Genomic DNA, 27951 nt, shown 5'->3' with positions numbered 1-27951 from the left:
GTCCCTGCATTCCAGACAGAAGTATCTAAGGGAATAATTAGCCAAGTCACCATGGGGACAGCTGATAGAAAAATCAAAATGTAAGACGTGTTTTTTAAAATAGCTACCATTGGCTCTCGTGGACTCCACCCCAGGATTTCCACCGTTCTCACAGCCAGTCTGGCCACAGTCACCAGTGCAACCATCCTGGACTTCTCCTATCCACTCTCTATTTCATCAAAATTTATCAGAAAATAAGAATCCAAAATATCTTCATTACTGTCTGCTTATTACCATTGCTGTTATTAAGGAGACCCAAACCATGGGCTCCCTGGTTCCTGGTCGAGCTTGTTCTGGGCCCTCCCTCAGCCCGTGTTGTTTTCTCTCCACTATAACATACAGAGGACTCCAACAGGCCCCAACTCAGTCCGGTGTCTGGCCTTTGTATTCCTGTCCTCTGTGCGAGCGCCATCCTCCCAACGCCAAAGCTATCTTCTGATTGTTGTCTAGATTTCATTCAGTACATTGATAACCATCTCACAGCTTATCTTAAATATTTAAAATTGCATTTTTCATATAAACTACACCTGTTTTAGCTTCTTTTCAGGATTTAGTACAGAAGAGTGCTTGACTGTTCTCTCCTGTATTCCTTATTTAGGTCTACCATCATTTCAGTTGTTTATAGACTACACAAATGACAATATGGATTTTCCAGGAATTATTGACCTAGAAGAGACATATATGTCTACAAGTAAGTTCAGTTTATTGTACAAATATATCATTTGTTTGGAGTAAGAAGCAGAGATGATCATTATGAGAAAAACTGAACAAAGTTCCACCTCACAGGATTTAAAACAGTGAATGAACGATTCCTGGAATATTAAGAGGGTGTGGGGAGACCTTTCCAACACTGAATGAACAGGCATGGAGGTATGAAACAACAGGCTTTACTGAGGGAAAGAATAAATAGTTTGATGTAACTGTCACAAGAGGAAAAGTGGCAACGAAGATGACAGCAAAGAAGATGACAGAACACTAGACGCCAGATAAACACGGCTAAGGCCTGAGGAGAGGAAGTTCCTTCAGCAATGAGAGATGTGTCTTTTTATAGCAGCATGTGATTCTCACTTCAGAGATCCCACCAGAAGCAAGAAATCAAGCTGAAATTGAGCTGAAATAATCTATATGAGGGTGTGAAGCAGAAAGTACTGGAGGGAAGTAAAACAGTGAGAGATGATCATAATTTCTTTGGTTGCTTTGTTTTTTGAGACAGGGTTTCTCTGTGTAACAGCCCTGGCTGTCCTGGAACTTGCTATGTAGACCAGGTTGGCCTCAAGCTTACAGAGATCCATCTACCTCTGTCTCCCAAGTGCTGGGTTAAAGGCGTGCACCGCCACCACTGGTTTTCTCATTATAAACCCTTTAGAAAGATCATGTAACTTTCGGCATTGCTTCAGTATTCAAACCTCTAATATAAGTCTAGTTGTACAAATAGATATTCCTAACAGTGAATAAAAAATACTGATTAGAGAAAAGTTATCGAGCATACTTCAGTTTTCATGTTTGCCATCTGACCCCTTTGGATTTTAAAACTATATTGTTTACATGTATGTGTTTGTGCATTTGTTCATGTGTGTGAATACACCTATGGTAGCCACAAGAAGGTGTGAGATCCCTTGGAACTCGAGTTGGTTACAGATTGTAGTGAGTCACCAAAGTGAGTCCTGGGAACATACTCCAGGCCTCTCAAAGAACAATAAGCACTCTTAACTACTAAGCCATTACTCTAGTCCTTATGCTGAATTTTTAAAATGTCAGAGGTTTTTTGGAGACAGATGACCCTTGAATAAAATGATAATATTAATTACTGAGCATACAAGCTAAAAACCCACCCTCTTGGTAACATAAAAAGGCAGAGCTCCTGCAAAGTCTTAAACAAATAGCTTTATTATTTTGGTGGGATGTTATTTATTATAAGCTTCTTGGATACTTGTACAAAAATGTATTAGAATTAAGAATTTCAGAAAACAAAGCTTCACTATCATACTTAACACATAATTTGAGTAATAAAATAGCCTCTTTTATTTTTACATAGAGAAAACTTATATCCATTAGCATGCTTATTGAAAACAATGAAGTATTTCATTCATTAAAAATGTATCAAGAAAATCCATAATAAAGTATAATTTGTAGCATAAATATAAGCCAGGAAATTCATTTCCATCACCTACATTATGATTTACTTTTATAAACATAAAAGTTTAGTATTTAAAATCATTAACAAATGCAGAAATACAGAATTTATTTACAGAATTCTCAAAAATAACAACTTCACTAAATAGCGACTGTCACAGTTGATCAGTATTTCCTCTGCACTCTGGATCCAACATCAGGAGAGAGCCTGGTCCGCGGCTGGCTGTTCTGTAAGAGAGTTCAGAGTGTTCTCTGAGCATCAGGTCCACAGACGTTGGCAGCTCATTCTCCTTTCAGATTATGGCTTTTAAGAAGACTAAACTCAAATCAAAATTCTTAAATGGTACATATCAACAATGCCGAGTCCTGCTCTATGCAGAGCACAGTATGGCCGTAATAATTCCTAGTCTTTATATTACTAACGGTAATGTGCTTCAAAGAAACTCCCCGAGAGCAGGGGTACGGCTGTGGCCGTGCGTGGACAGGGGTCCTGTCTCTATGTGATTTTAGGCATCCTTTTCTCTACCCCAACTTACTTTATTATTACTTTTTTGAGACAGGGTCTCTTCACTGAACTTGAAGATCACCATTTTGGCTGACTGGCTGGCCAGTGGAGCCCTGAGATTTGCCTGTTTCCATGGCCAAGGGCTGGGTCACAGACTATATCCTGTTGGTAGGTGGGCTGGGGATCTGAACTCAGGCCCTCAGGCTGTGGAGCAAGGACTTGACTGCTGAGCCACCTCTCCAGGTCCTTAAGAACAGCTTTCTAAATTCAGGTGTGCTGGCTACTCCCATTATCTCAGCACTTGGGAGGTGAGAGTCAGAGGATCAAGAGTTCAAGGCTAACTACAGGAGCCCTGTCTCAAAAAGCACAACACAATGCAGAGAAACTTTTGTCATCTGTTGTGTAAATGGTCAAATATAATAATTTCTTCCTTCCTTCCTTCCTTCCTTCCTTCCTTCCTTCCTTCCTTCCTTCCTTCCTTCCTTCCTTCCTTCCTTCCTTCCTTCCCTCCCTCCCTCCCTCCCTGAATCCCTCTCTTCCTTCCTTCCTTTAAACAAAAGCACTGGGAAGCATGTAAGGCTTTAGGAATGTTTAACATATATTTTAGGCCAAAGATAAAGTTGCTTCTTAAAAAAATTCATTAAATTTATTTTATTTTAAGCCAGGTAGTGGTGGTGCATGCCTTTAATCCCAGGATTTAGGAGAGGCAGAGGCAGGTATATCTCTGTGAGTTCAAAGTCAGCCTGGTCTACAAAGTGAATTCCAGGACAGCCAGGGCTACACACAGAAATCCTGCCTTGAAAAACCAAAGGGGAAAACAATTTAAAAACTAAGTAAGATACTCTAAAATGAAAATTCTAAGATTTGCAGGGATTTTTTCCTTCGATAATGTGCACCTAAGCAATTGTAGGGCCTTGGCAGTCCTGTGGAGACCCAGCTGCAGCCTTAGCAGAGTGCCTGATACACAGAAAGAATCAGAGTCAGCTTGGTCTACAGACTGAGTTCTAGGACAGTCAGAGACAGAGTAACCCTGTCTACTAAGCCAGCATTTGAACCTATTAGATTCAAATGGTTACCCATAAAACTGTTTTTTATAACTCACTGGAAATATAAATAGTACAGGCCTAAGTATCTGTGTCCCAGATTTGATCTTCTATGCCATTAATTGACCTTTCTCCATAGATTCTGATATCCTTTAAGACAAAAATGTTCTTAAAATTGGAATTAAACAATGTCTAATAATGCATGAATCAAAGTAAAGATTTTAAACTTTTTCAAGGAAGAAAAAGTATCACTGGAAAATTTAACAAATTAGGTAATTATAAAAAATGTAGGGAACTCCCAAGCTAGAATGAAATAGTGCTAGCCAACAAGGATGCTGCCAACCTGTGTGCCTAGGGGTGCACAGTGAGGTGGAGAGGGCAGTGTAGCTTCCTGCTCTCTTCACTGCCACGCCTGTCAGACCTGGGTCAGGCCAGCATGGCGCAAATACGGCTTCACAGAAGAAACAGTATTGAGGGATGTGGAAGCTTCGATAGCCTTATTCTTTCCTGTCAAGATTTTAGAACTCAGGGCACCCAGTCTTTATTGTCTCCCCTCAAAACCGCCAAAGGTTCTCACATTAAAAAAGATTTCTGTATTTCATTCTGTGTGACTGAGAGTTTGCCTGCACATGAGCACCGTGTGTGACTGGTTCCCGCCAGGCCAGAAGAGGACAGCGGATCCCCAGGACCCAGGGTCACTGAAGACTGAATCGCCAGTCTGGTCCTAGGCAAAAGCAAGTGCTCCTAACTGCCTCTCTCCAGCCCCACTCTGCAATGCATACATAAAACAGCACAGGAGAAACTTAGCACATACTTACCAGAAGTGGTATTAACTGTAAAGTATTTTTGATGGATGGGTTTTTGCAAATGGCTTCTTGTACATCTGAAAAATCATTCCATGACACAAAAATAATTAGTTATGTATATAAAGAGACTCACTAAAGGATTAGTAACAAAATTCTCATGTGTCAAAGTATTCAAAATTGAATAACTTTTCCTACTGACCCCAGAAATAGTCCTTCTGTGTAAATAGGCCCCTAAATGAAAGCAATTTGATTAGGAACAACTAAATAAAGCTGACTGGTAAGAGGGAATTCCGAGTATTTTGATTTTATGAAACAATCTTCATTAAAATGTCACATTTTCCTTTTGTTTTTAAGTAAAAAAAAAATTCTTGCTGCTTGTGATGGCGCAAGCCTTTAACGACAACAGTCAGAAGGCAGAGGCAGGTGGGTCTCCGAGTTTGAGACCAGCTTGGTCTACACAGCGAGTTCCAGGCCAGCCAGCCAGTCTTATGCAATGAACTTCCCCCGCTTCCTGTGCTGGGCTTGAACTCAGGACCCCGCTCACACAAGAGAATTTCTCTTTTTCTCCTCCCCTTCCTTTTTCTTTAAATTTTACATGCACTTCTGTTTTGCCTGCATGAATGTCTGTGTGAGGGTGTCGGATTCCCTGGAACTGGGGTTACAGATAAGATAGTTGTGAGCTGCCATGTGGGTGCTGGGACTTGAACCTGTGTCCTCCAGAAGAACAGCCAGTGTTCTTAACTGCTGAGCCATCTCTTCAGCCTTTGAGAATTTCTTTTTTATTTATTTTGAAATGGGCTTTTTGCTCATATGTTGGTAATATTTGTTAAATTGGAAAGCTTGGCAGCTGTGATTCCTGCATTGTCTTACAGCTTTGCCATTTAACTCTATTCTGCTCTCTCTCTCACCTCTTTGTACTATCCTGGATAGGCACTGCTGACTTATATTCTAGTTTGTTAATCTTCCAGATGTCTAAAAATAATCAGTTAAAATTTAAATCTATTCATATCTTCCATTCATAGGCTTTGTAATTTTCCAAATAGGCTAAGTCATTTTATATTGCATATTTCCTTACTAGGTTTTGAAAGATATGTCTAATTATTTAAAAATATATAAACATAGTTATTTCAGAGTATTTTGTGTCTGGTAATTTTATTATATAATATCTTCTTGTGTTCTACTTAGTATGTATTGTGATTTCTTTTGATTTTTAATGGATTTTTTTCTTTATGGATTAGTTTTTATGACTACTGATTATTCATTTCCCTTAGATCTCAAAGATCTAATTCTTCAAAGATTAGAATATAGACCACATCTCCAAAAGGGACATCAATATACTTTTTCTCAATGATTTTGGGGGTGTTAGCAATTTGAGATAATTTTTAATTATGTTCTTTACTTCAGGCTTCATAGACCAGCAGGTGTATGAACATGGCTGGGATTACTGTGAGGTGCCCGCTAGGCTACATTTCTAAAGCACCAGAGGGGTTTTCCTCCCTTCCCTCAGCTGATCCACAGTGACATTGAAGAGATGGAAACTTTTTGTGGCGGAAGGCATAGTCCTCTCGATGGTCTGACTTCATGGTGAAGCACCTTTTGTGACACTGTGTATTGTTCCCTTTTAATTACTCCACTAATCAAATATCTTCAGCTTGAAGGTTTGTTGTGCTCTACTCTTATTTTCCTAGTTAAAAATTATTTTCACTTTTTTTCCCTTAAAGACAGGATCTTATCAAGGCCCCTAGCAGCAGTCAGGCTGGCCCTCAGCTCACACTGCTGCTCCCGCGGGAGCCACTCAGGGGCTGTTATTACAGGGTTTTGCTTCATGCCCGCACGCACTTAGCTTTAAGAATTCTGTATATGTGTATCCAAAGTTGAGAATTTAAAACACTTGATAGGGGCTGAAGAGATGGCTCAGCGGGAAACAGCATTGCCTGCTCTTCCAAAGTTCCTGAGTTCAATTCCCAGGAAACACATGGTGGCTCACAACCATCTGCAATGGGGTCTGGTGCCCTCTTTGGCCTTCAGGCATACATGCAGACAGAATATTGTATACATAATAAATAAATATTAAAAATACACTTGATAAAGTTATTTTCATGACAGTCAGTATAGACACTTATATGTTTATTTTTAAAACATAAGTATTATGTTCACATATTTTTTTTAAGCCTTTATTGGGGAAGGGGTTTGAGACAGGGTTTCTCTGTGTAGCTCTGGCTATCCTGAAACTTGCTCTGGAGACCATATACTTCTAAAACAGAATAGTATAGAAACTGGTTTTTTTTGTTTTTGTTTTTGTTTTTTGTTTTTGTTTTTTTGAAATAGGGTTTCTCTATAGCTTTGGAGCCTGTCCTGGGACTAGCTATTGTAGACCAGGCTGGCCTTGAACTCACAGAGATCCGCCTCCCTCTGCCTCCCAAGTGCTGGGATTAAAGGTGTGTGCCACCACCGCCTGGCTTAGAAACTGGTATCTTTATAAATGATATGGTGCAATAATCTGAAATAGTAACAATATTCTCAATTTTAGATGATTTATTAGCTCTATCTTGTATTTTTACTTCAGAGTTTTAAATTAAATAAAGATTTAACATAAGCTTAAGAACAGGGTGTTCCTTTCTTACAGACTTGTGCCTCCACACTTACAGTACAGCCTTTCATTGAGGTGGCGGAGGGACTGCAAGACCTTCTCTTCCTCAGCCGACACTGCGCAGATGCTGGACGGCTGGGGCTTGCTGGAGGACAGACTTGGCTTCTGTAGCTGCTTGCTGTTTACGGCAGTCAGAATGTCATCCTCAGGCATGGAAGAATTCACGAGGTTTTCTGGTACCGAACACTCAGAAGCACTACCTGAAACTACAGAAACCGCCTTTCACTCTTCTGTCACTTTTGTGTTTGGGACCAACCCTAACATTGACTTACTCAGATATGTCTGTCTATGCTCAAGTCACAGACAGGGCAGCAGCAAATATTCTGTTACTGTTTATTTCATTTATTCATTTTCTTTTTACTTTTTTTTTTTTTTTGAGTCAGGGCTTTTCTGTGTAGCCCTGGCTGTCCTGGAACTCACTCTGTAGAGCAAGCTGGCCTCAAATTCAAAGAGATCCTCCTGCCTCTGCATCCTGATTGCTGAGATTTAAAGACCTGCACCACCACCTCCTGGCTTTTTAAAATTTTCTTAAGTTTTTTTCTAGGATTAAAAATTATTTTTAAATTAAAATATAATCAAATTTCTCCCCTTTCCTTTCTTCTCCCATAACCCCCCCCCCCATTCATGGCCTCTTTTTGTTTTTGTCTTCTTTTTGGGTGGGTTTTCAAGACAAGGTTTCTCTGTGCTGCCCTGGCTGTTCCAGAACTTGCTCTGTAGACCAGGCTGATCTCGAACACAGAGATTCAGAGAGTTTAGAACTGCCTCTAGTTCCTGAGTTTGTTTTGCTATTGTTTTACACACACACACATACACACACACTATATATATAAACCTGGTGAATTAATTTAGTGTTGCTTGTATACATATTTCAGGGCTGATCATTTGGTTTTGGATAGTCAACTGGGGGCTCATACCTGGGGAAGATTAATCCACCCCTTCAGTACTTCTTAGTTACATGTTCTTTGTTTAGGGGTGGGACCCCGAGATATTTTTCCCCTTCCACATTAGTATGTCTGTCTTGTTCAAGTCTTAGGCAGTCAAATTGTTGGGGTAATATTTATTTATTAATTTGTATGAGTGTTTTACCTATAGGCATATCTGTATACCATGGGCATTTCGTGCCCGAGGAGGCCAGGAGAGGGTGGTGAATCCCCGGGGACTGAAGTTACAGCTGATGGTGAGCCTCCACATGAGTGCTGGTAATTGAACCTGGGTCCTCGGAAAGAGCAGCCAGGATTCCTAATCCCTGAGCTATCTCTCCAGCTCAGTGTACATTTACATTTTAAGGATTTTCTTTATCTGGTATTTTCCCACCCCCAGTTAAGAAAATATTGGCACATACTTTTAATCCCAGCACTTGGGAGGTAGAGGAGGGTGGATCTCTGAGTTTGAAGGCAGCCTGGTCTACATTGTGAGTTCCAAGATGCTAGACCCTATCTACTTCACATTTAATTCTGAGAATCTATGCTACAGAAAAACTGAACAAGTCAGGAGAGAGTTTAGTACATTATTATTCAAAACAACAACAAACTGGGAAGGAACTGAATACACCTTTGTGAGGAGAGTTCAAGTCTATGTAACTGCACAATTCACAAGTACCTGAGAAAATACAGCACCCAGGAGGCAGAGGCAGGCACATCTCTGAGAGTTTGAGATCAGCTAGTTCTAGAACAGCCAATGCTACACAAAGAAACCCTGTCTCAAACAAAACGAAACTAAACAAAACCAAAACCCAAAAGCCAAAAATAACAACAACAACAACACATTGGGAACAAAACTCCAAGAAACGCTTCCAGTATAGCACTTCTGGTGACTGACTGCAGACCTCACCTCTCCCTCTGCTCCTCTGAACCCACTCCCTAGCTCCACCTCCTTCTCTGTAGCAGAGCCCCTGCTGCAGCCTCACAAGCGCTGTCTAGCTCATCTTCAGTGGGTCCTGAGCCTTCTCCTCCAAGCTTCCTTCCCACTCAACTTGTTATCCCAGCCCCCAGCTCCAGCAAGCATTCTCTGGGAACATGCCAGTCAAGCCTGACAGAGCAGCAAGGAGTCTGGCTAAGTAGGTAGGTGCACTTCAGGTCTTCACTCGCCCTCCTCTCCTCCATATGAACCTGGTTGGCCCCAGGTTCATTCTCAACTCTGCAGCAGACTACTGCTGCGGCCTTTCCTCTCCCCCCATCCCAGGGGCTAATCAGATCTTGGAGGAACACCCTGCTTTCCCACCTCCAGCACACCCCCTGAGACACTGACTCTTCTAGCCCAACCCCACTCTTAAGTGTCAGCTCCCAGAACTAGGCACACCTAGCAGTATCCCAGAAGAATTCCGTCCCAGGCAACACAAAGCTGCCACACTCTCCTAAGCTCCAGAGAGGGCAAGTGAAACCAAGGAATAAAACTCATACCTAACAAAGACAAGATCAGATATCAACACCTAGAATGAGAATCTCTCTGAATCCAGAAGCCTAGCCGCCACTGTAAAAACACAGTCAATTACAGCCAGGACAGTATGTCTCCACTAGAGGCCAGCAACCCACCACAGTAGAACCTGAGTACATAACTGAAATACAAGACAAAGACCTTAAAATAGCCTTCATGAATATAATAGAGGTCCTTAAGAAGGAAATGAATAAATCCCTCAAAGAACTCTATGAAAACACAAACAGTGGAAGGAATGAAGAAAACCATTTAAGACCTGAAAGTTCAAGTGGAATCAATAAGAGAACCTACACTGAGGGGGATCTGGAGATGGAAGTTTAGGAATTCAAACAGAAAAATCTCAGGAGGCATGCCTCATCAACAGATCTCAGATACTGAAGACACAACAGAAGAAACGGATAGCTTTGTCAAAGAAAATGTTAAATATAAAACAGTTCTGGCACAAAACATCCAAAAAATCTGGGACACTATGGGAAGATCAAATCTAAGAATAATAGAAATAGATGAAGAAAAAGAAATTCATGTGAAAAGCACAGAAAAGATTTTTGTTTCTGTTTTTTTTTTTTAAACAAAACCATACAAGAAAATTTCCTTAGGTCAGAGAAGTCAAGTGTATTCCTTAAATCATGTTAATGAAGTCTGCTGCATTCCCTCTCCCCTTCTGGAGTGAAGTGTATAATAAGCATGTGGAAAATAAATGAGGCACATTCAGTATTCACTGAATTTCCCTCCCAATGCTGTTCTGTGTTTCTGTCTTTTATTTCTCTCATATCTCCGTTCCTTTTGCTTAATAATTGTAATTCATGCTTCCACTCTGGAACATATAAATTTCATCGAGACTGGTCTTTAACATTACAAGATGTAATGGCTTATTAAAAATTGCTGTGGATCCCCGAGTAGCTTGCTGCGGGACAGGGACTGTGTAAGAGACCATGCCACAGGTCTCCGAATGTGGCTGGTCCCTGGTGGTGTCCCCTGCAGCAAGCCATGTGGCGGCGGCAGGCGAGAGACAGACAGAGGCACGCCATGCAAAATGAGGTTGGATATTTATTTAGTAGTTATGGAAGGGAAGGGAGAAAGGGAAAAGAACAGAGGGAGAGAGAGAGAGAGAGAGAGAGAGAGAGAGAGAGAGAGAGAGAGAGGAGAGATCGAAGCTGCCTCTCCGAGGAAGAGCTGGAAAAGAAAAAAGAGAGAACTCAGGCTGAAAGTTGAAGATCAGCTTGCCTCAGCGGATGGGGAAGGGGGTGGGCATGGCTTGCCTCTTAAAGAGACAGAACGATCATTACACAGGAAGCATACAGAACACTGAATAGAATGGACCAGAAAAGAAAGTCCCTTCGGCACAAGGTAATCAAAACACTAAACTTAGAAAGCAAAGAAAGAATATTAAAAACGTCAAGAAAGAAAGACCAACATATATAGGCAGACCTATTAGAATCATACCTGACTTCTCAGCAGAGACTATAAAAGCCAGAAGGGTGTGAACAGATGTGCTACAGATTCTTAGAGATCAAAGATACCAGCCCAGACTACTATACCCAGCAAAACTTTCAATCACTATAGATGGAGAAACAAAACCAACTTTAATCAATATCTATCTACAAATCCAGCCCCACAGAAGGTGCATAAGGTAAACTCCAACCTAAAGAGGTTAACTACATCCAAGAAAATAAAACAGAGGGAATAAATAATCCCAGGCCAGAAAACCAGAAAAGTCTAAAGAAGGTAAACACACACACACACACACACACACACACACACACACACACACACTCAAAAAATGCATACCACCAACACCAACAAAATAACAAGAATTGGCAATCATTGATCATTGATATCTCTCAATATTAATGGTCTCAATTCCCCAATAAAAAGACACAAGGTTAACACAATGGATGCGAAAACAGGATCTCCACCTTTCTGTTGCATACAAGAAACACATGTTAACATCAATGACAAACATCAACTTAGGGTAAAGGTTTAGAATAAAATATTCCGCAAACGGACCTAAGAAACAAGCTGTGCAGTCATTTCAACATCTGACAAAATAGGCTTCAAACCAAAGCTAATCAGATATGGAAGGATACTACATACTCAAAGAAAAACTCCACCAACAGGACATTTTGTAATTTTTAACATTTATGCACCAAACACAAGGGCACCAAAGGTCATAAACCAAATACTTCTACAGCTTAAAACACATATGGACGCTCACACAGATAGTGAGAGACTTTAATACACCATTCTTGCCAATAGACAGGGTTTCCAGACAAAAACTAAACAAAAATGATAGAGCTAAAAGATGTTATAAACCAAATCGGACTCACAGACATCTACAGAGCATTTCACCTAAACAAAAAACAAATACACTTTTTCAGTACTTAAGGAACTTTTTCCAAAATGGACCACACACTGGGACACAAAGTAAGTCTCAACAGATACAAGAAAACTAAAATAACATTCCATGTCCTATATGACTACCATGGATTAAAATTGAATGTCAAGAACATAAACAACAAGCTTACAACTCATGGAAACTCAACAACTCACTACTAAATAAAAAAAATAAGTCAACAGAAATCAAGAAAAAAATAAAAAACTTTTTATAATCGAATGAACATGAATACACAATATACCCAAACTTACTGGACATGATGGAAAGCTCATAGCACTAAATACCGACATAAAAACGTGGAGAAATCTAATACGAGTGACTTAAGGGCATACTTGAAATCCCTAGAACAAATAGAAGACATTACACCCAAAAAGAGTAGATGGCAAGGAATAATAATATTCAGGGCTGAAATCAATAAAGTAGAAAACCAAAAACAAAACTAATGCAAAGTATCAATGAAACAAAGAGTTGGTTCTTTGAGAAAAATCAATAAGATTGACAAATCCTTATCCAAATTAGCTAAGAGGTGAAGAGAGAATATAGAAATTAACAAAATTAGAAATGAAAAGGGGACAGATTCAACACAACGCCCATCAAAATCCCAGTAAAATTTTTCAAAGACCTTGAAAGAATGGCACTGAACTTCATATGGAAAAGCAAAAAACCCAGGATACCCAAAGCAATCCTGTACAGTAAAAGAACGTTTGGAGGCATCACAATGGGACTTCAAACTCTACTACAGAGTTACAGCACTGAAAACAGCGTGGTATTGGCATAAGAACAGACAGGAGGATCAATGGAACAGAATAGAAGACACCGATATCAATCCACACATCTTTGAACACCTGATTTTTGACAAAGAAGCAAAAAATATCAAATGAAAAAAGAAAGCATATTTAACAAGTGGTGCTGGCATAACTGAATATCAACATATAGAAGAATAAAAATAGACCTGTATCTATCACCACGCACAAAATTCAAGTCCAAATGGATCAAAGACCTCAACATAAAGCCACACACACTGAACCTTATAGAAGAGAAAGTGGGAAGTACACTTCAACGCATTAGCACAGGGAACCACTTTCTAAATATAACCCCAGTAGCATAAACACTGAGAGAAACAATTAATAAATGGGACCTCCTAAAACTGAAAAGCTTCTGTAAAGCAAAGGACACGGTCAACAAGACAAAACGACAGCCTACAGAATGGAAAAGATCTTCACTAACCCCAAATCAGACAGAGGGCTGATCTCCAAAATGTACAAAGAACTCAAGAAATTGGACACCAAAAGAACACATAATCCAATAAAAAAAATGGAGTACAGACCTAAACAAAGAACTCTCAATAGAGGAATCTAAAATGGCTAAAAGACACTTAAGGAAATGTTCAACATCCTTAGTCATCAGAGAAATGCAAATCAAAACAACTCTGAGATTCCATCTTACACCTGTAAGAATGGCTAAGATTAAAAACACTGATGACAACTTATGCTGGAGAGGTTGTGGGGAAAAGGGAACACTTCTGCATTGCTGGTGGGAATGAAAGCTGGTACAAACCCTTTGGATGTCAGTGTGGTGATTTCTCAGAAAATTAGGAAACAACCTTTCTCAAGTCCCAGTAATACTACTTTTGGGTATATATCCAAAGGATGCTCAATCGTGCCACAAGGACATGTGCTCAACTATGTTCATAGCAGCTTTGTTTGTCATAGCCAGAACCCAGAAACAACCTAAATGCTCCTTGAGTGAAGAATGGATAAGGAAACTGTGGTACATTTACACAATGGAGTACTACACAGCAGAAAAAAATGACAACATCTTGAATTTTGCAGAAAAATGGACGGAGCTAGAAAACATTATTTTGAGTGAGGTAACCCAGACACAGAAAGACAATTATCACATATACTCACTCATAGGTGGTTTTTAAACATAAAGCAAAGAAAGTCAGCTTACAAACCACAATCCCAGAGAATGTAGACAACAATGAGGATACTAAGAGAGACTTACATAGATCTCATCTACATGGGAAGTAGAAAGCAGAAAAAAACAAGATCTCCTGAGTAAATTGTTTGCTATGCCTTCACATGGGTTTTTTCCTTCTGTTTGTTTTGTCCTATTCCAATGTGTTAGCTTTTGTTTTATCTTATATTGATTCTGTTACATTTTATTTTACTATTATCCCTTAGAATTTGTTCATTTTCTAATATGGGACAGAAAAGGAATGAATTCAGATGGGAGAGGAGATGGAGTGGAACTGGGCAGAGTAGAGGGAGAGGAAGTACAATCGGGATATCCACAATAAAAGAAAAGAAAAGAAAATACATATAGCAAACGTACCTTCTTCAGTCTCGGGACCTCTTGTAGCTTGTATTGGCTCATTTGTACTTTGGACAGTTTGTCCAAAATGCTATAAAAATAGGTTAAATAAGAATAGAATTCCACATTTAAAATTCATGATATGGTCAAGGCTTTAAAGAATCTATAAATTGTTACCTGCATTTTAGTTGTCACTCTTTGTATAACCTGCCTATCTCCTTTGTTTTGGGGCAGAAATCAAGAACTACTGGATTAAAGCCTTTCATGGTGAATAAATATTTAAACTGTCTTATGTCTAATACAAAGTTTCAGGTTGCGGTGTTCTCTTGGATAACAAGAAGGGCAAAGTATGCTGGGTGTTAATCAGCTGGAATGAAGAACTGTCAAAAGTCCCATCCCATTTTACATGGATGGCTTTGTACGTGTGAGTCACTGCTAGACTGTTCTGAGTGCAGCTGATGTTGAAGACAGGAAGGATCTACAAGACTGCACGCAGAAGCAGCAGAGATCTGAACACATCTTCAAAAAGTGTGCCGGTCCGCATTACCTGACTGACACCCACTCGCTCTCCCAAGTACAGCCTGTGAGAGCACCTGGCAGGGACCTATTCTTGGCTCTGCCGACCTAATCTGACGAGTAACCGACACAGGCCACTGCAACAGCTCCCACCCCAAGGCTGCCTGAGCTGTATTTTCCTCTTGACACACCTGGAACTGAAAATCTGCTGTAAAATGGAAGGGTGACGTTTCACTTTTATCTGTCTTACATTCCTTGCACAAAGAGCTAGGCAAAAGATGGCATTTCAAAACACATTTCCTAAGACATGGTGATAAGGACCACTACTGTAGCAACAGAATGCTTCACCAGCCTCTAGAATAAAGAACAAAACCAAACAAAATAATGATAACAATTCTCAACTCTAAAATTTGATTTTGATCCAGAACACTCATGTAGTCTAAGAGTGGCAAGACCTTGTGAGGTGTGAGGTGGCCAAGCAGATGTGTAAGTGACAGACATGCGAAAGGGGAAGGAAAGCTGTACATAATGGAGGAAAAGGAAACTGGGAAGACAGTGAAGACAACAGCAGGGTAAGGGGCAAAAGGCAGGGAGCAATACAACAGCGTCCAGAGAGTAGAAACAACGGAGAGGGCACTGTTTGTAACTTGTACATGTGACTTCTAAGATTTGAGATACCTCTTTCTTCCGTCTTTGCTTCTTTCTTTCTTTTTTTTTTTTTTGGGGTAAGGTCTTACTATGTAGCTCTGGTTAGTCTGCAACTCAGAGATTCACTTAATTCTGTCTCCCAAGTGCTGGGATTAAAGGTGTATGATACACCCAGCAAATCTGATACAGCTTAAAGCAAGTTTAATGAAAGATAACATATTCCCTGAATTTATTATTGAGCTATAATCATATAAGTTATAGTGAGACCATAACTTATACAAACATAAACTAAATGGCTCACTTTGCTGGTAAGATTAATCATGATTGTTATCTCTATTAATAACCTTATGCACATGAAAATTAATACCTCTTGGGCTATAGGTGTGGCTCAGTGTTTGCCTTGCAATTAAGAAGCTTGGAGTTTGAGCCCCAGAACCAGGAAGAAGTGTGTAAAATGCTCCCTATGTGAATGGCAAGACCCTCAACTTCTTCAAAACGTACAGTTTTTACAGGGCACCCTAATCCAATTCTATAAAAAAAATAAAATCAATCCCCAAATAGACCTCTAAAATGTCATATTAGACTATACTTATTCAGTCCTCATATAATTTCTGTATCATTTAAAGTTGTTACTACACTTTGGATTTTACTCAAGATCTCTGTCCCAAAAGCCATAGTAGGTTTGTTGGGCTGTTCCTAAAGACAAAACCATCATGTAATTCAAAGTTCTTATAAAAGGTTCCTAGATGGAAAATGTCTTTTAAAAAGTACTGTATAACATACAATATTACCAACATCTATCCCTTCTTCCCTTCTCTCATCCTGCCAATTTATTGAATATTTAAATAACTTTGGGGAATTTTGTTGCAAATGATCTTTTTACAGAATTATCTATAAGTAACAAGTTAATAATAAATAAGAAAAAGTTATATATATATATATATATAAATGTTTGTTTGTGTGTGTACCAGTTTTGTGCCTGGTGCATTTATAGGCCAGAGGGTGGCTTTGGATTTTTTCAGACTGGAGTTAGAGATGGTTGGGAGCTACCATGTGGGCACTAGGAACTGAACCTGGGTCCTCTCAGAGAGTAGTCAGCACTCTTAACATCTCTCCAGCCCCAGAAATAATTGCTTAAAGATAGTTAAAAGTCTTCACTGGCAACTGATCATATGGATTCATTCAAATATAGCAAATAAGTACAATAAGCTACTAGCATTGAGATTCCAAGATTGTATAATGAATGGCTTTGGCTGTATTCCCACTGATTCTGAGGTACAGCGTACACCAAAAGCACCTGTCTTAAAGCCGTTTCTACACTACGAGAGTCTTGCTCTCGTATGTAAGACCATACTTACAATCATCTGCTCGGTGCTCTTCATTCTTACAGATCCAGAGACTTTTCTCTTCTGCTCTAACAGCTTTCTCCACTTATTTTCAACAACTTGTTTTCTTCTTGTAACAGCAGAATCTTAACAAATGTCAATGTAAAAAATTATGAAAATTGAGAAGGTAATTATGTAACCCTCTAATTTTCAAATTACTGTCAGGCAGTGCAGAAAGTTCTATATATTTCATCCATTTGGCCAGCAGACTTCTATTAATTTTCCTCTAAGTTCTATACATGGCCCATCTGCAAGGATTCACTCAATACAGTTCCTGCTATGGAAAAGAATATGGGGAATACCCAGAAGATACACGAGACTTTTTATACTGTTTGCAGGAAGAGCACTGAAAGATTCTAATTTAACATTATCGAAAAATTAGAAATGAAACTTTATACATGACACCTGTTACATTTGTCAGAGGGATCATACACTGTATAGTGAGTTCATTATCCTGAAAGAAATTTCACTATAAGGAATTAGTCTGTGCTTTAGGATATGATCTCATATAACATGTGTTTCAAGGTTTTATAACTTCTGCAATAATTTTACTTATTTTCTCAATATTTTTCTTCCCTTAGTTTCTCTTCATTCTTTAAAAAACTCAGTCTCTATCCTTGCTTAGAATTTTTTGTAGAGAATAGTGAAGAGATTTAGGTTACTTTCTCTGCATTCAATTTTCTACCTGCTAATATAGTTTGTATCCATCCAGTTTATGAGAAGTCTCATGGCTGGAGAGATGGGTCATTCATTAAGAGCCCTAGTTGTATGCAATCTCTACCAGAGCAGGCCTGAGGCAGCAATGCTCACAGGAGTAGGTACTAGGAAGTGACCACTGAGGGAGCTATTAGAGAAATGCAAATCAAAACAACTCTGAGATTCCATCTAATGCCTGTCAGAATGGCCAAGATCAAAAAGACTGAAGACAACTTAAGCTGGAGAGGATGTGGGGTAAAGGGAACAGTCCTCCATTGCTGGTGGGAGTGCAAACTGGTACAGCCTCTTTGGATATTAGTATGGGGATTTTTCAGAAATTTAGGAAACAACCTACTTCAAGACCTAGTAATAGCCAAAGGAGGCTCAATCATACTACAAGGACATGTTCTGTGGGACAATGATCTTGAACTCTGTAAAGATTTGTATTGATTTAATAAAATGCTGATTGGCCAGTAGCCAGGCAGGAAGTATATAGGCAGGGTAACCAGGCATGATGTATAGGTGGGGTGACCAGAACAGGAGAATTCTGGGAAGAAGAAAGCTCAGTCTGCAGGCATTACCCAGACAAAGAGGAAGCAAGATGAGAATGCCTTGCTGATGAAACGTACCAAGCTATGTGGCTGACACAGGCAAAAATTATGGCTTAATACAGAATGTAAGAGTTAATAAGAAGCCTGAGCTAATAGGCCAACTAGTTTATGATTAATGTAGACCTCTGTGTATTTTCTTTGGGACTGAAGGGCTGCAGGACTGGGTGGGACAGAAACCTTTACCACTGTCAACAGACATGTGCTCAACTATGTTCATAGCAGCATTGTTTGACATAGCCAGAACCTGAAAACAATCTAAATGTCCCTTGACCGAAGAATGGATAAGAAAAATGTAGTGCATTTACACAATGGAGTACTACAGAGCCAAAAAAAATAATGACATCTTGAAATTTGTGGGCAAACGGAAGGAGCTAGAAAACATCATATTGAGTGAGATAACCCAGACCCAGAAAGACAAATATATATACTCATTCATAAGTGGCTTTTAGATATAAAACAAAGAAAAACTAGCTTACAAGTCACAATCCCCGAGAATGTAGACAATAATGAGATATACATGGATCTAATCTACATGGGAGGTAGAAAAAGACAAGATCTCCTGAGTAAATTGGGAGCATGGGGACCTTGGGAGAAGGTTGAAGGGGAGGGAAGGAGTAGGAGGGGAGTGGAGAAAAATATATAGCTCAACAAAAATAATAAAAAAGAGCCCTAGTTGCCATCACAGAGGACCTGAGTTTGTTGGTACTTATGGTAGGTACCAACAAGAATCTATACTCAAGTGTCATGGGGATCCTGACACCTTCTTTTGACCTCCATAGGCATCCTCACACATGTGGCATAGATATACTATTGTTCTTTAAAAATATTATCATCCCTGTAAGATCTCCAGGGTGGCAGGCTGATCCCGCCACACGGCCGGATGAGTCAGGCGGGTGGATACGGTGGATAAACAGCTCACAGGACATAGTAAATAAACATAAGGGTAAACATTTATTACTTAAAAAGAAACAGAGAGACAGAGAGACAGAGATAGACAAACATAAAGACATAAAAACATAGAGACAGAGAGAAACACGTGTGCACACGCTGAGAGAGAAAGACCAAAGAGAGAGAATTAAGATGGCGGCGAGGGACATCAGAAGTGGCTGGGAGTAGGCATGGCTAGCTCTTAAAGGGACCATAGCAAAGGAATAACATATACAAAGACCAAGTGACAAATAAAAAAATCAAAAAATTAAGTAAGGTGTGGTTTTACACACCTTTAAATCCTGGCACGTGTGAGGCTGAAGCAGGCAGATCTGTGCGAGTTCAAGGACAGTATGGTGTACTTACTGAGCTCCAGGGCAGTCAGTGCTATACAGTGAGATCCTGTCTCAAAAGCAAAACAAAACTAAACAAATCTCTCAAGTCTCAAAAACAACAAACAAATGAACAAATGAAAGAAAAGGCAGGGTGTCTACTAAGTGTCAGGCCCTGTTGGGATCTGGAGTACAATGTATAGTACACAGAAAATCCCTGGTCTTTAAAGAGAACACTGATTATGAATGTTTAAACTCTGCGCACATTATTACTTGTTATTACTGTAGTGCCCACGCCCTCTAAGAACAGCCGTTGCTCTTTCTCAGTAGGGAACTGATTCCCATTGGCAGGAAGTTTTATGGACTTCTAGTCCATTCCCTTCAAGGAGGGGAGTGGCTTCACAAGCCGTGAGTGACAGGGCCAATGGCATTCACTAGAGAAGTAAATCTCAAAACTGTTTCAAACAATGGTGTCTGTTCTTTCCCTACTTGAAAACAGAGAAAAAGTGACAACAGAGGCAGAGCTGCAGTGCTCTGGAAGGGATGGGAGGGCTGTATACTGATCAAAACACGCCTTTCTCTAAACTGCAGTAGTGCGTTATGGCACCTAGGTGGCATTTGGAGGTCACCTAGGAGTAGACAGCTCTCTCCATCCACCATGCAGGTTTCAGGGATTGAATTCAGGCTGTCATGTTTGGTTGAAAGCATCTATCTTCACCTGCCACCTTGACAGCTTGTTAACATCTACTATTAGCATATAAGGAATTCATATAAAAATTTTAAAATAAGCCGAGTATGGTGGCACATGCCTTTGATCCCAGCATTGGGAGGCAGATGCAGGAGGAAGTCTGTAAACTTGAGTCCAGTTGGTCTACATAGTGAGTTCCCAGGCCAGACAGAGCTATACTCTATGTCAAACAAAAAAGAACAAACAAGTGTGGAGGCCCCCCAAATGAGCCTATTTCCACTTTGTCTGAAGGTCAGAGAGTTTGAGGTTGCTCAAAATTGTTGACAACAACCAGGGCTACACATCCTGACCTAGGTGCGGTTACCTGGTCCTTTTGACATTAAGATGGCCCATAAGGTAGACCTACTCCGGTCCTGACTAATGGTCAGGACATTCAAGCATATTTCTGCTTCTTCTTTTGAGATAGGGGGTTTGACCTTGAGAGTGGCCACCTTCAGGTTACTTGGTGTAAGGGTGGGTTCACTGCCTAAACAATAAAATGCTAATGACTTGATGTTGTCCTTTGTATCATGTTAAAGCAGTCTTTTTGTCTTCTTCCCTCTGTTGTATTGGGTTATAAAAGTGTATGAGAAATTAAAGGCATTTGCATCTTTGTTCTCTATTATTTTTCTAATCCCCATTCTCCTACCCTGGTAAGTGGTATTTTTGTCGAAGCTGGTCTTCGACAAGTAAGTTGTGACATAATCTATTTAAATAAACAATGCTGTTTTCCCATGGTGCTTATGTGACAGAAATCTATTACAACAGCAATGACAGAACCACCTGGAATAAGGATCAGATGCTATTCATTATCTACTCTTTTCAAAACATCAAGGGAAGTTATAGAAAAATAGAGCTAGCAAAAGTTTCTGATTTTAATTGAGTACAGGTTAGGTAATTCTCTGAAGAACTCCAGCTACTAGAACAAGTTATAGTATGGACAGCTAAGTTATCTTCATACTATAACTCACTATACATTATACACTGCCATAACCAATATGGAAAATTTCACATGACTCTGAAGAAGGTATACATCTTATCCTTACCAGTGGCCCTCTCATTTTGGCACCCATGGTTCCTTCTTCTCCAAGAGAAAACTGATTCTTCTTCGGTGTTTCTAGGAGTCAACGACTGGTAGCTCTCTTCACAAACAGGACTTTTTTGGGTACAATATACTGTCCCGTCTTGCTGGAAACCTGTGTGAGAGTCATTTGAATGGTTTCCTTTTGCTGAGGTTTGGCACTCTGGAGAGTAAGGAGATGACAGAGCTGGGGTCACAGCGAGTAGGTCAGAGCAGGCCTCTGAGAACGGGAGGCGACTTTCCTGAGTCCACTGGTTCAAACGGCACTCTGTTGGAAGCACACATGAACTTAAGCAGTTCTGTGTCATGGCGCTTTGGGAGTGTTCAGGTGTGGCTAAGTGACATGGGGACACTTGCACAGTTTTACTACTTTTAATATTTGTTGGTGGTTTTGGTGGAGGATGAGGTATAATTAGTTTCCCCTGAGTTTGGGCCAGTGTGTTGGCTTTGTTTGAAGATGGTGGCTGGCTGACAGTGGCTTTTCTGTTCACATGGACAAGGCCTGTCTGGGCCTTTGCAGATCCTATTCTTCTAGTCCCCTTTGCTCCCCTTGGAGCCTTAGCGTCACCAGCAGGCATAGGACCAGCATGTACAGGGGCTTTGTTCTCTTCTCTTCTGCAGGCTGACCAGGCTTGTTTAGCAAAGCTATAGCCTGAAGGTTTACAAGAGTTCAAGGGCACACTGTTCATGTCACGTCCTCCTAGATCAGTGACCTTTTCAGAGACACCATCATCCGTGGCCTTCTTTCCACCAGCAGAATGTGCAGGACAATCAGGAGCAGCGGTTAGGCTGCAGGTGCCACTGCTGGCGTGACAGGACTGTAACCACTGTGGAGCCGTCCCTGCCCTGTTCCTCACTGGGTGGCTATCATCTGCACAGTTTTCTGTGCTGCCGCTCTCGTCAAGCCACCGCAGCTTTTTTACAGTCTTTGGGGTTCCTGCACCTTTCCCTTTCTGTCTTGTTAATTCAATACTATCTCTAATAGCTTCTGCCTTTTGGTGTCTAAACTTAAAACCCTGATTTATAACTAGTGCCTTGAGATAATCATGCTCGTATCTGGATTCTTTCTTTAATATGCTCTTAGGCAGCCTCACGCCATTTTGTTCGTGGCCTCTATGCTTCAGGCTGTGCTGGTCAGGCAAGTCACAGTCAGGGGTTGCGCTGCACAGTGGTGCTGACGGCCCACTTGCTTTTTGTTTCCTATCTTTTGAATTACAATTTTGAGGTGCGTAGGTGGCCTGAAAATTTTCTGAAAATAAAGACAACTTTTCTTTATTACAGTTAAAATAGTTTATCTTTTCACATTTCACATCTTTCATTTCACATAACTTATCAGAACACTGCACGGGATCAATTTCTTTCACACGTGTGTTGTTCTCCGATAAAGGGCCACCTGACTGCGAATTAGGCGACAAAACAGGGACAAATGAAGTAGGAAGTGAAGCAGCTCTATTTTCTTGAGTTAACTCAGACAGTCTCTCTTGGATGGAAAATGAAGCTGCTTCCTGGGTCAGAGATTCCGGAGTAGTCCAGGCTCTACTGACTTTAAATGTTGGGCTCTCGGCACCTGACGGCCTCTCCCTTTGGAGAGCTCCATCAGCAGGATCACTGGTCCTCACAGTGTGACTTTCAGAGGGGTTTCCTCCTTTTTTATCTAGAGCAACTACGGAAGGACTGCACACCAAGAGCACTGAGTCATTAGCAGTTCCTGTGGTTCTCTCCACAGTTCTGCTCAAAGTAGGTGGATTCTGTTCTTTAGTAGCCAAACATTCCCATGAGGGCAGAACACTAGATTTACTTAATATATCTGAAAAGGATGCAACAGGCTGAGTATTCTGAGCATCTAAGTTTGTAAGCCAATTGTTTATATGCTGAGTTTTAGAGAATGACAGATTGCCTTCATCAAAGCAGTTTAGATGAGCTGACTGCAGATTCGCCGACTTGAGGGGAACGGAGTTCTGCTGGCTTGATGTGGAAGGAGCCATGCTGAGTGTTATGTAGATCTCTTCCTGCTCTACAGCCTCAAGGCTGTCTATACTCGAGAGAGTTTCAGAATTGGTTATCTGATTAACTTCATCACAGAATTTCTGAGGGGGGAAAAAGAAGACTGTTTTATGTTGTAGACTCACCCTATTGTTACTAGGTTCGGTTCTCCTAGACACAGAAAATAATATGACTATAAACAGTATAGGCATAAGCTACACCCCGAAGCAGACCTGAGGGTAAAAAGAAAGTAACAAAGCCATAAAAAGTGTGCTTCCTCTCATTTCAACTCCCAGAGGAAATGCTCAATTATTCTGGCCACCATGATAGCTTAGAAATAATTGCTATTCCATTTAGGGTAGGGAGTTTCTTCAAGTTTCTTAATACTAAATTAATTCTGAAAAACACTTGTTTATAGTTTTTCAATCTAGTTGTAGATTCTCTTCCTGAAACCTGCATTGGCCTTCAAAGAGACCTTTCCCTTCCATGTTAAGATTGTGTGTGATCCTGGGGAGGCTACTTATGATCCAGCAGGTAATTCTACACACATGTCTGTACAGGCAGCACTAAGTAGACTCAGTGGGCTTGAAAAACAAAGCACAAGTTGGGAGGGAAATGTGCTGGTGGTTATGAGTAGGGGGAAAATAGTAGGATTAGATCCAAATACATTATATGCACTATGAAAGTCTCAAAAATAAAGAGAATTTTAAAAAAGAAAATAATGTTATGTGACTCTAACATGAACTTTCTGTTGGTAGGAATTATATCTTTTTTTTTTTATAAAGGTCTGGAGTAAGGTTTTCAACTCTGGTTGTATGTAAGAGACAAAGCATTTCATAAAAATAAATATGGCAGTGAGGATCGAGTTCAAGGACAGCATTGGTTACATAGTAACTATGAGGCAAGACTGGTCTAAATTAGATCCTGTATCCAAATAAAATACCAACAAAAATCTATGTCTGGGCTCCACTGGTTCATTTCCCACATGAGATTCATGTAGTAGTCTTATACCTACTTTACAATTTCTATAGAAGCATGTGAATTTAGGTTCAAGAACTATTGGTTTTAGGGACTGGAGAGATGGCTCAGTAGCGTGTACATCATAAGTTTAGGCTGCTTTCTTAAATATAATCTCTAACAATAATACTTCTACTACACTATACTACTTTCAAACAGCTTTTATATTTGTTAGAAAATAACACTCATATATCCTACGTTTTTTAAATAGATGGAAAAAGAAGAAGAGCAGAAAGAGCACTGGGACCAGGCCAGGGAAACCCCAGGTGCTTCTTCAGCATCTATGATGAGGCTGTGTTGACTCACCGCAGGCAGCATTCTTACAGCCTCTGTTAGCTGTGTGGAGAACACTATGAGGCAGGTCAGAATTATAACTAAAATTGTAACACCAGTAACATAGTTATCATTCTTACTTGCAAACTGCTTAAATGTTGGTTCTCTAGGAGTTTCTGAGTCTCCTCCAGTTTAAGCTGCAACACATTTTTGTTAGTAGCTAGGCTTGCTATGTTGTTTTCCGCCACTTCTTTATCATGGTTAATTCTGCGTACGAGGTATTTTTGATGTTTGTAATCATTTTTAGACAACGCTGAAGGCAAGGCAGAATCTATAGCTCTGTGAACCAGATATGAGAAGATTTAGTACATTTAGCTGAAATGAACTTATTTCTATAAGTATATAAATGACACAACTGTATACTATGTACACATGTCTAGATAATTACATACAAGGATATTGGAGAAATCTACAGACATATTAGAATGGGAATTTGAGACAATGAGAATTCGAATAAAATGAATGTGAGGGCGGAGTGCAGACACAGAGGACCTTCACATAGGGATGCCTATTCACCAGGACTTCCGTTACTATAGCCCATTCTTTATCACTTGGGCAGGGGCAGACATACTGTGCATGTATTGTCACTTCTCATTTCTCTAGGTATGTTTTTATATAAATAATATTTATTAGCTTTAGTCCTTAGTTATGTCATGACCAGTAAGAATTCCTACATCCCTAGAAGAGTGGGCCAAGACTCAAGCAGGTGGAAATATGAATGCTGCGTTGTCAGGCAAAGTATGAATGTCCTCCCTGCAGCACTAGTCAAGGGGGTGTGGCTCTTACGCAACCAAGAATATAAACCTTTCTTTTCAGTTTGTTTCAGGAATATAATCAGAAATATAAGCATATTTTTAAAAACTTTATTTACTTATTTAATGAACATTGGGGTTTTGCCTGAATGTATATATACAGAGGTATGAGGCCATCAGATCCCATGGAACTGGAATCATAGACAGCTGTTAACTGTCATGTGAGTGATGGGAATTGAACCTGGGTCCTTTGGAAGAGCAGCCAGTGCTCTTAATCCCTAAGCCCTCTCTCTAGCCCCATATAAACGTATTTTTTAATCCTACAAAAAAGAGTGTCTTCAATGTAGTCTACTTTTAGTGTGTTCAATCAGGACTATATTTATATATACATATATGTTTTAACAATGTTGTACTGCCTGGAAACTCAGTCTATTAGATCTCTGTGCTGTCTGGAAACTGAGAGCTTGCTACATTTCAGTGTATATACACAGAGAAAACTCAGTTCCTTCAAGGACAAGTGGGTGAGGAAGGATACAGCTGACTGAGGGGCATTTATTACCAACTCAGTTAAACTAGTTCCAATTAAATCAGGATAAACAATCGTTTTAGGAGGTGGCATATTGCCACATGTGACATTACTATCTCCAATACCCATATATGTCTTTATTTAGACAGACCAGAATCAACAAGATCAGTGATGACTACATTCCTAATTATTCCTGTGTCATGACCTGGAGACCATGGCTAGTGAGAAGGTATTTATTTAGTACATATTCCTAAACAGTGAGGGCGTGTTTCTATTTATTTTGGTTTTTATACTTCTTCTTTCTTCCTCTCTTCTTTCTCTTCCTTTCTTCTCTCTCTCTCTCTCTCTCTCTCTCTCTCTCTCTCTCTCTCTCTCTCTCTCTCTCTTTCTTTCTCATACAGGGTTTCTCTGTGTAGCTTTGGAGCCTTTCCTGGAACTCACTCCATAGACCAGGCTGGCCTTGAACTCACAGAGATTCCCTTCCCTCTGCCTCCCGAATGTTGGAATTAAAGGCGTGCACCACCATTGCCCAGCTGTTTCCATACTTTTCTACTCTTACATAATTGTTCCCCTTTAGTTGCCCTTCCCAAACAAAATAGAACTAACTCTACAAAATGTCTAATAAACTCAATTTATTTACCTTTAAAGTTGTCGTCTCTCAACTTTTTCTTCTCTATTCCTTTCTTCTCTACTCCACCTTCTTCTCTCCTCTTCTCTACTTTCTTCCTCCAGTGAGGAGGATTGAAGGGATGAATAGGAGTAAAAAGAGATGGGGAGGCAGAAATGGAGATAGAGTGGAGCATGGGAGGAAAGGAAGAAGAAATCATAAAAGAAGAGGGAGAAGGAGACGCTGGAGAAGGAAAAGCTAGATAAGTTGGAGGCAAACACGGAGAAGATGGTGAACGCAAAGGAGAGGGCAAAAGAGGGTTGGATGGACTAGGTAAGGGAGGGGAGGGAGAAGGAGAAGGGGAAGGAGAAGAAAGTCTGGATGAAGAGGAAGAAACATCTACCAAAAGTGATGAGGATGTGGAAGCAGAAGGCGATGAAGGCAAAGTAGAGGATGGAGAAGGACATGGAGGTGGGTGGGAGAGAGTCAAGGCAGGCAGATGGTCTACAGAGGCCTGAGGCTGATTTGACAGTGTTATGGCTTGTGGAACAGATTTCTGAACTGACTGACAAGCATCAAACCTAGCAGAACGTTCAGGCAAAGGAGTGATACAAGGGAGGGGTGGGGCTGGTTGCATTGGATGACTAGATAAACTGGAAGGATTCAAAATAGGCAGAGCTTCCAAGGGGGTTGGGGAAAGAACTAGCCGAGCTGGAAGGGAACGGCGGATCAGGGCAGGCCTTAGAGTTGCGGGGGTAGAATGCTGCGCCGCAAGCAAATGTTTGGGTCTGAAAGTTTTATAAAACAATCTGTTCTGTGAGTCAGGATCAGGAATGATGGGAGAACTCTGGGATTGGTGAGGCTGAAGGACAGGTAGCCTAGAAGGAATAGGAGCTGGCAGACTAGGGAAACTGCTAGAAGAACTAGAAGTAACTGGGGCTGGAGGGTGAGGGAGATATCTGATAGGATAAGATAGTAATGGGGCCGGTAAGAAGGTCTTTGGAAGAGTGGAGGGGACAGATAGATGGACACAGGTCTGGGGGGTGGGGCAAACACCAGGGTAGTCAGGAAGAATTTGGGGAGGATGGGGTAGCAATGGGGCCCGTGAAGCCGACAGCTGACCAGGTAAGTAGGGATCAGGACTGGAGAGAGCTGGACAGGCAGGAATGGATCTGCATAGGTGGGAAAGTATTTGGACAGGCAAGTAGAAAGAACCTCATTAAGATTTAAAACACTCTATTACTGGGCTGCCTGTAGGCCTTTGATTAATTTTGATTTTATCCTTTAGGGTCCGTGCTTGATCTTCCATTGGTCACATTGACTGAGTGAAACAGGTACCCAGCTGACTCGAGCTCACGTGTTCTCTCCTTTCAAAAGTCTGCAGCATGGGTATTGGTTGGAAAATCTAGTTTAAACCATTAGTGTGAAGATAATATGCAGACATCTCTGGGTAGTGGGTGGTTCAGAATGGACTACCTCATGACAAATAC

General features: G+C 40.5%; 1 protein-coding gene across 3 annotated transcripts in view; it reads right to left on the bottom strand.

The window, feature by feature from the left end:
* Nucleotides 1–1908: 1908 nt before the first annotated feature.
* Nucleotides 1909–27951, bottom strand: part of Cep126 (centrosomal protein 126) — a 42757-nt gene continuing 16714 nt past the window's right edge. Inside the window, exons 5-11 of one of the 3 annotated variants that reach the window (XM_048433320.3) lie at nt 24657–24855; nt 21209–23330; nt 16843–16955; nt 14342–14411; nt 7173–7382; nt 4539–4603; nt 1909–2400 (exon numbers count right to left, since the gene is read on the bottom strand). In XM_048433320.3, coding sequence (XP_048289277.3) covers nt 2338–2400; nt 4539–4603; nt 7173–7382; nt 14342–14411; nt 16843–16955; nt 21209–23330; nt 24657–24855 — 2842 coding nt within the window. In that variant the 3' untranslated portion in view covers nt 1909–2337. Of the gene's footprint in view, nt 2401–4538; nt 4604–7172; nt 7383–14341; nt 14412–16842; nt 16956–21208; nt 23331–24656; nt 24856–27951 lie in introns of those variants that run through there. The other 2 variants (XM_085689928.2, XM_085689929.2) reach the window with 2 other exon arrangements.

This window comes from Myodes glareolus, chromosome 4 (assembly GCF_982192425.1).
Source record: "Myodes glareolus chromosome 4, mMyoGla1.1, whole genome shotgun sequence".
Classification (NCBI taxonomy): Eukaryota; Metazoa; Chordata; class Mammalia; order Rodentia; family Cricetidae; genus Myodes; species Myodes glareolus.
The sequence above is the reverse complement of the archived record's forward strand: the minus strand, read 5'-3'. Positions and strand labels throughout refer to the sequence as shown.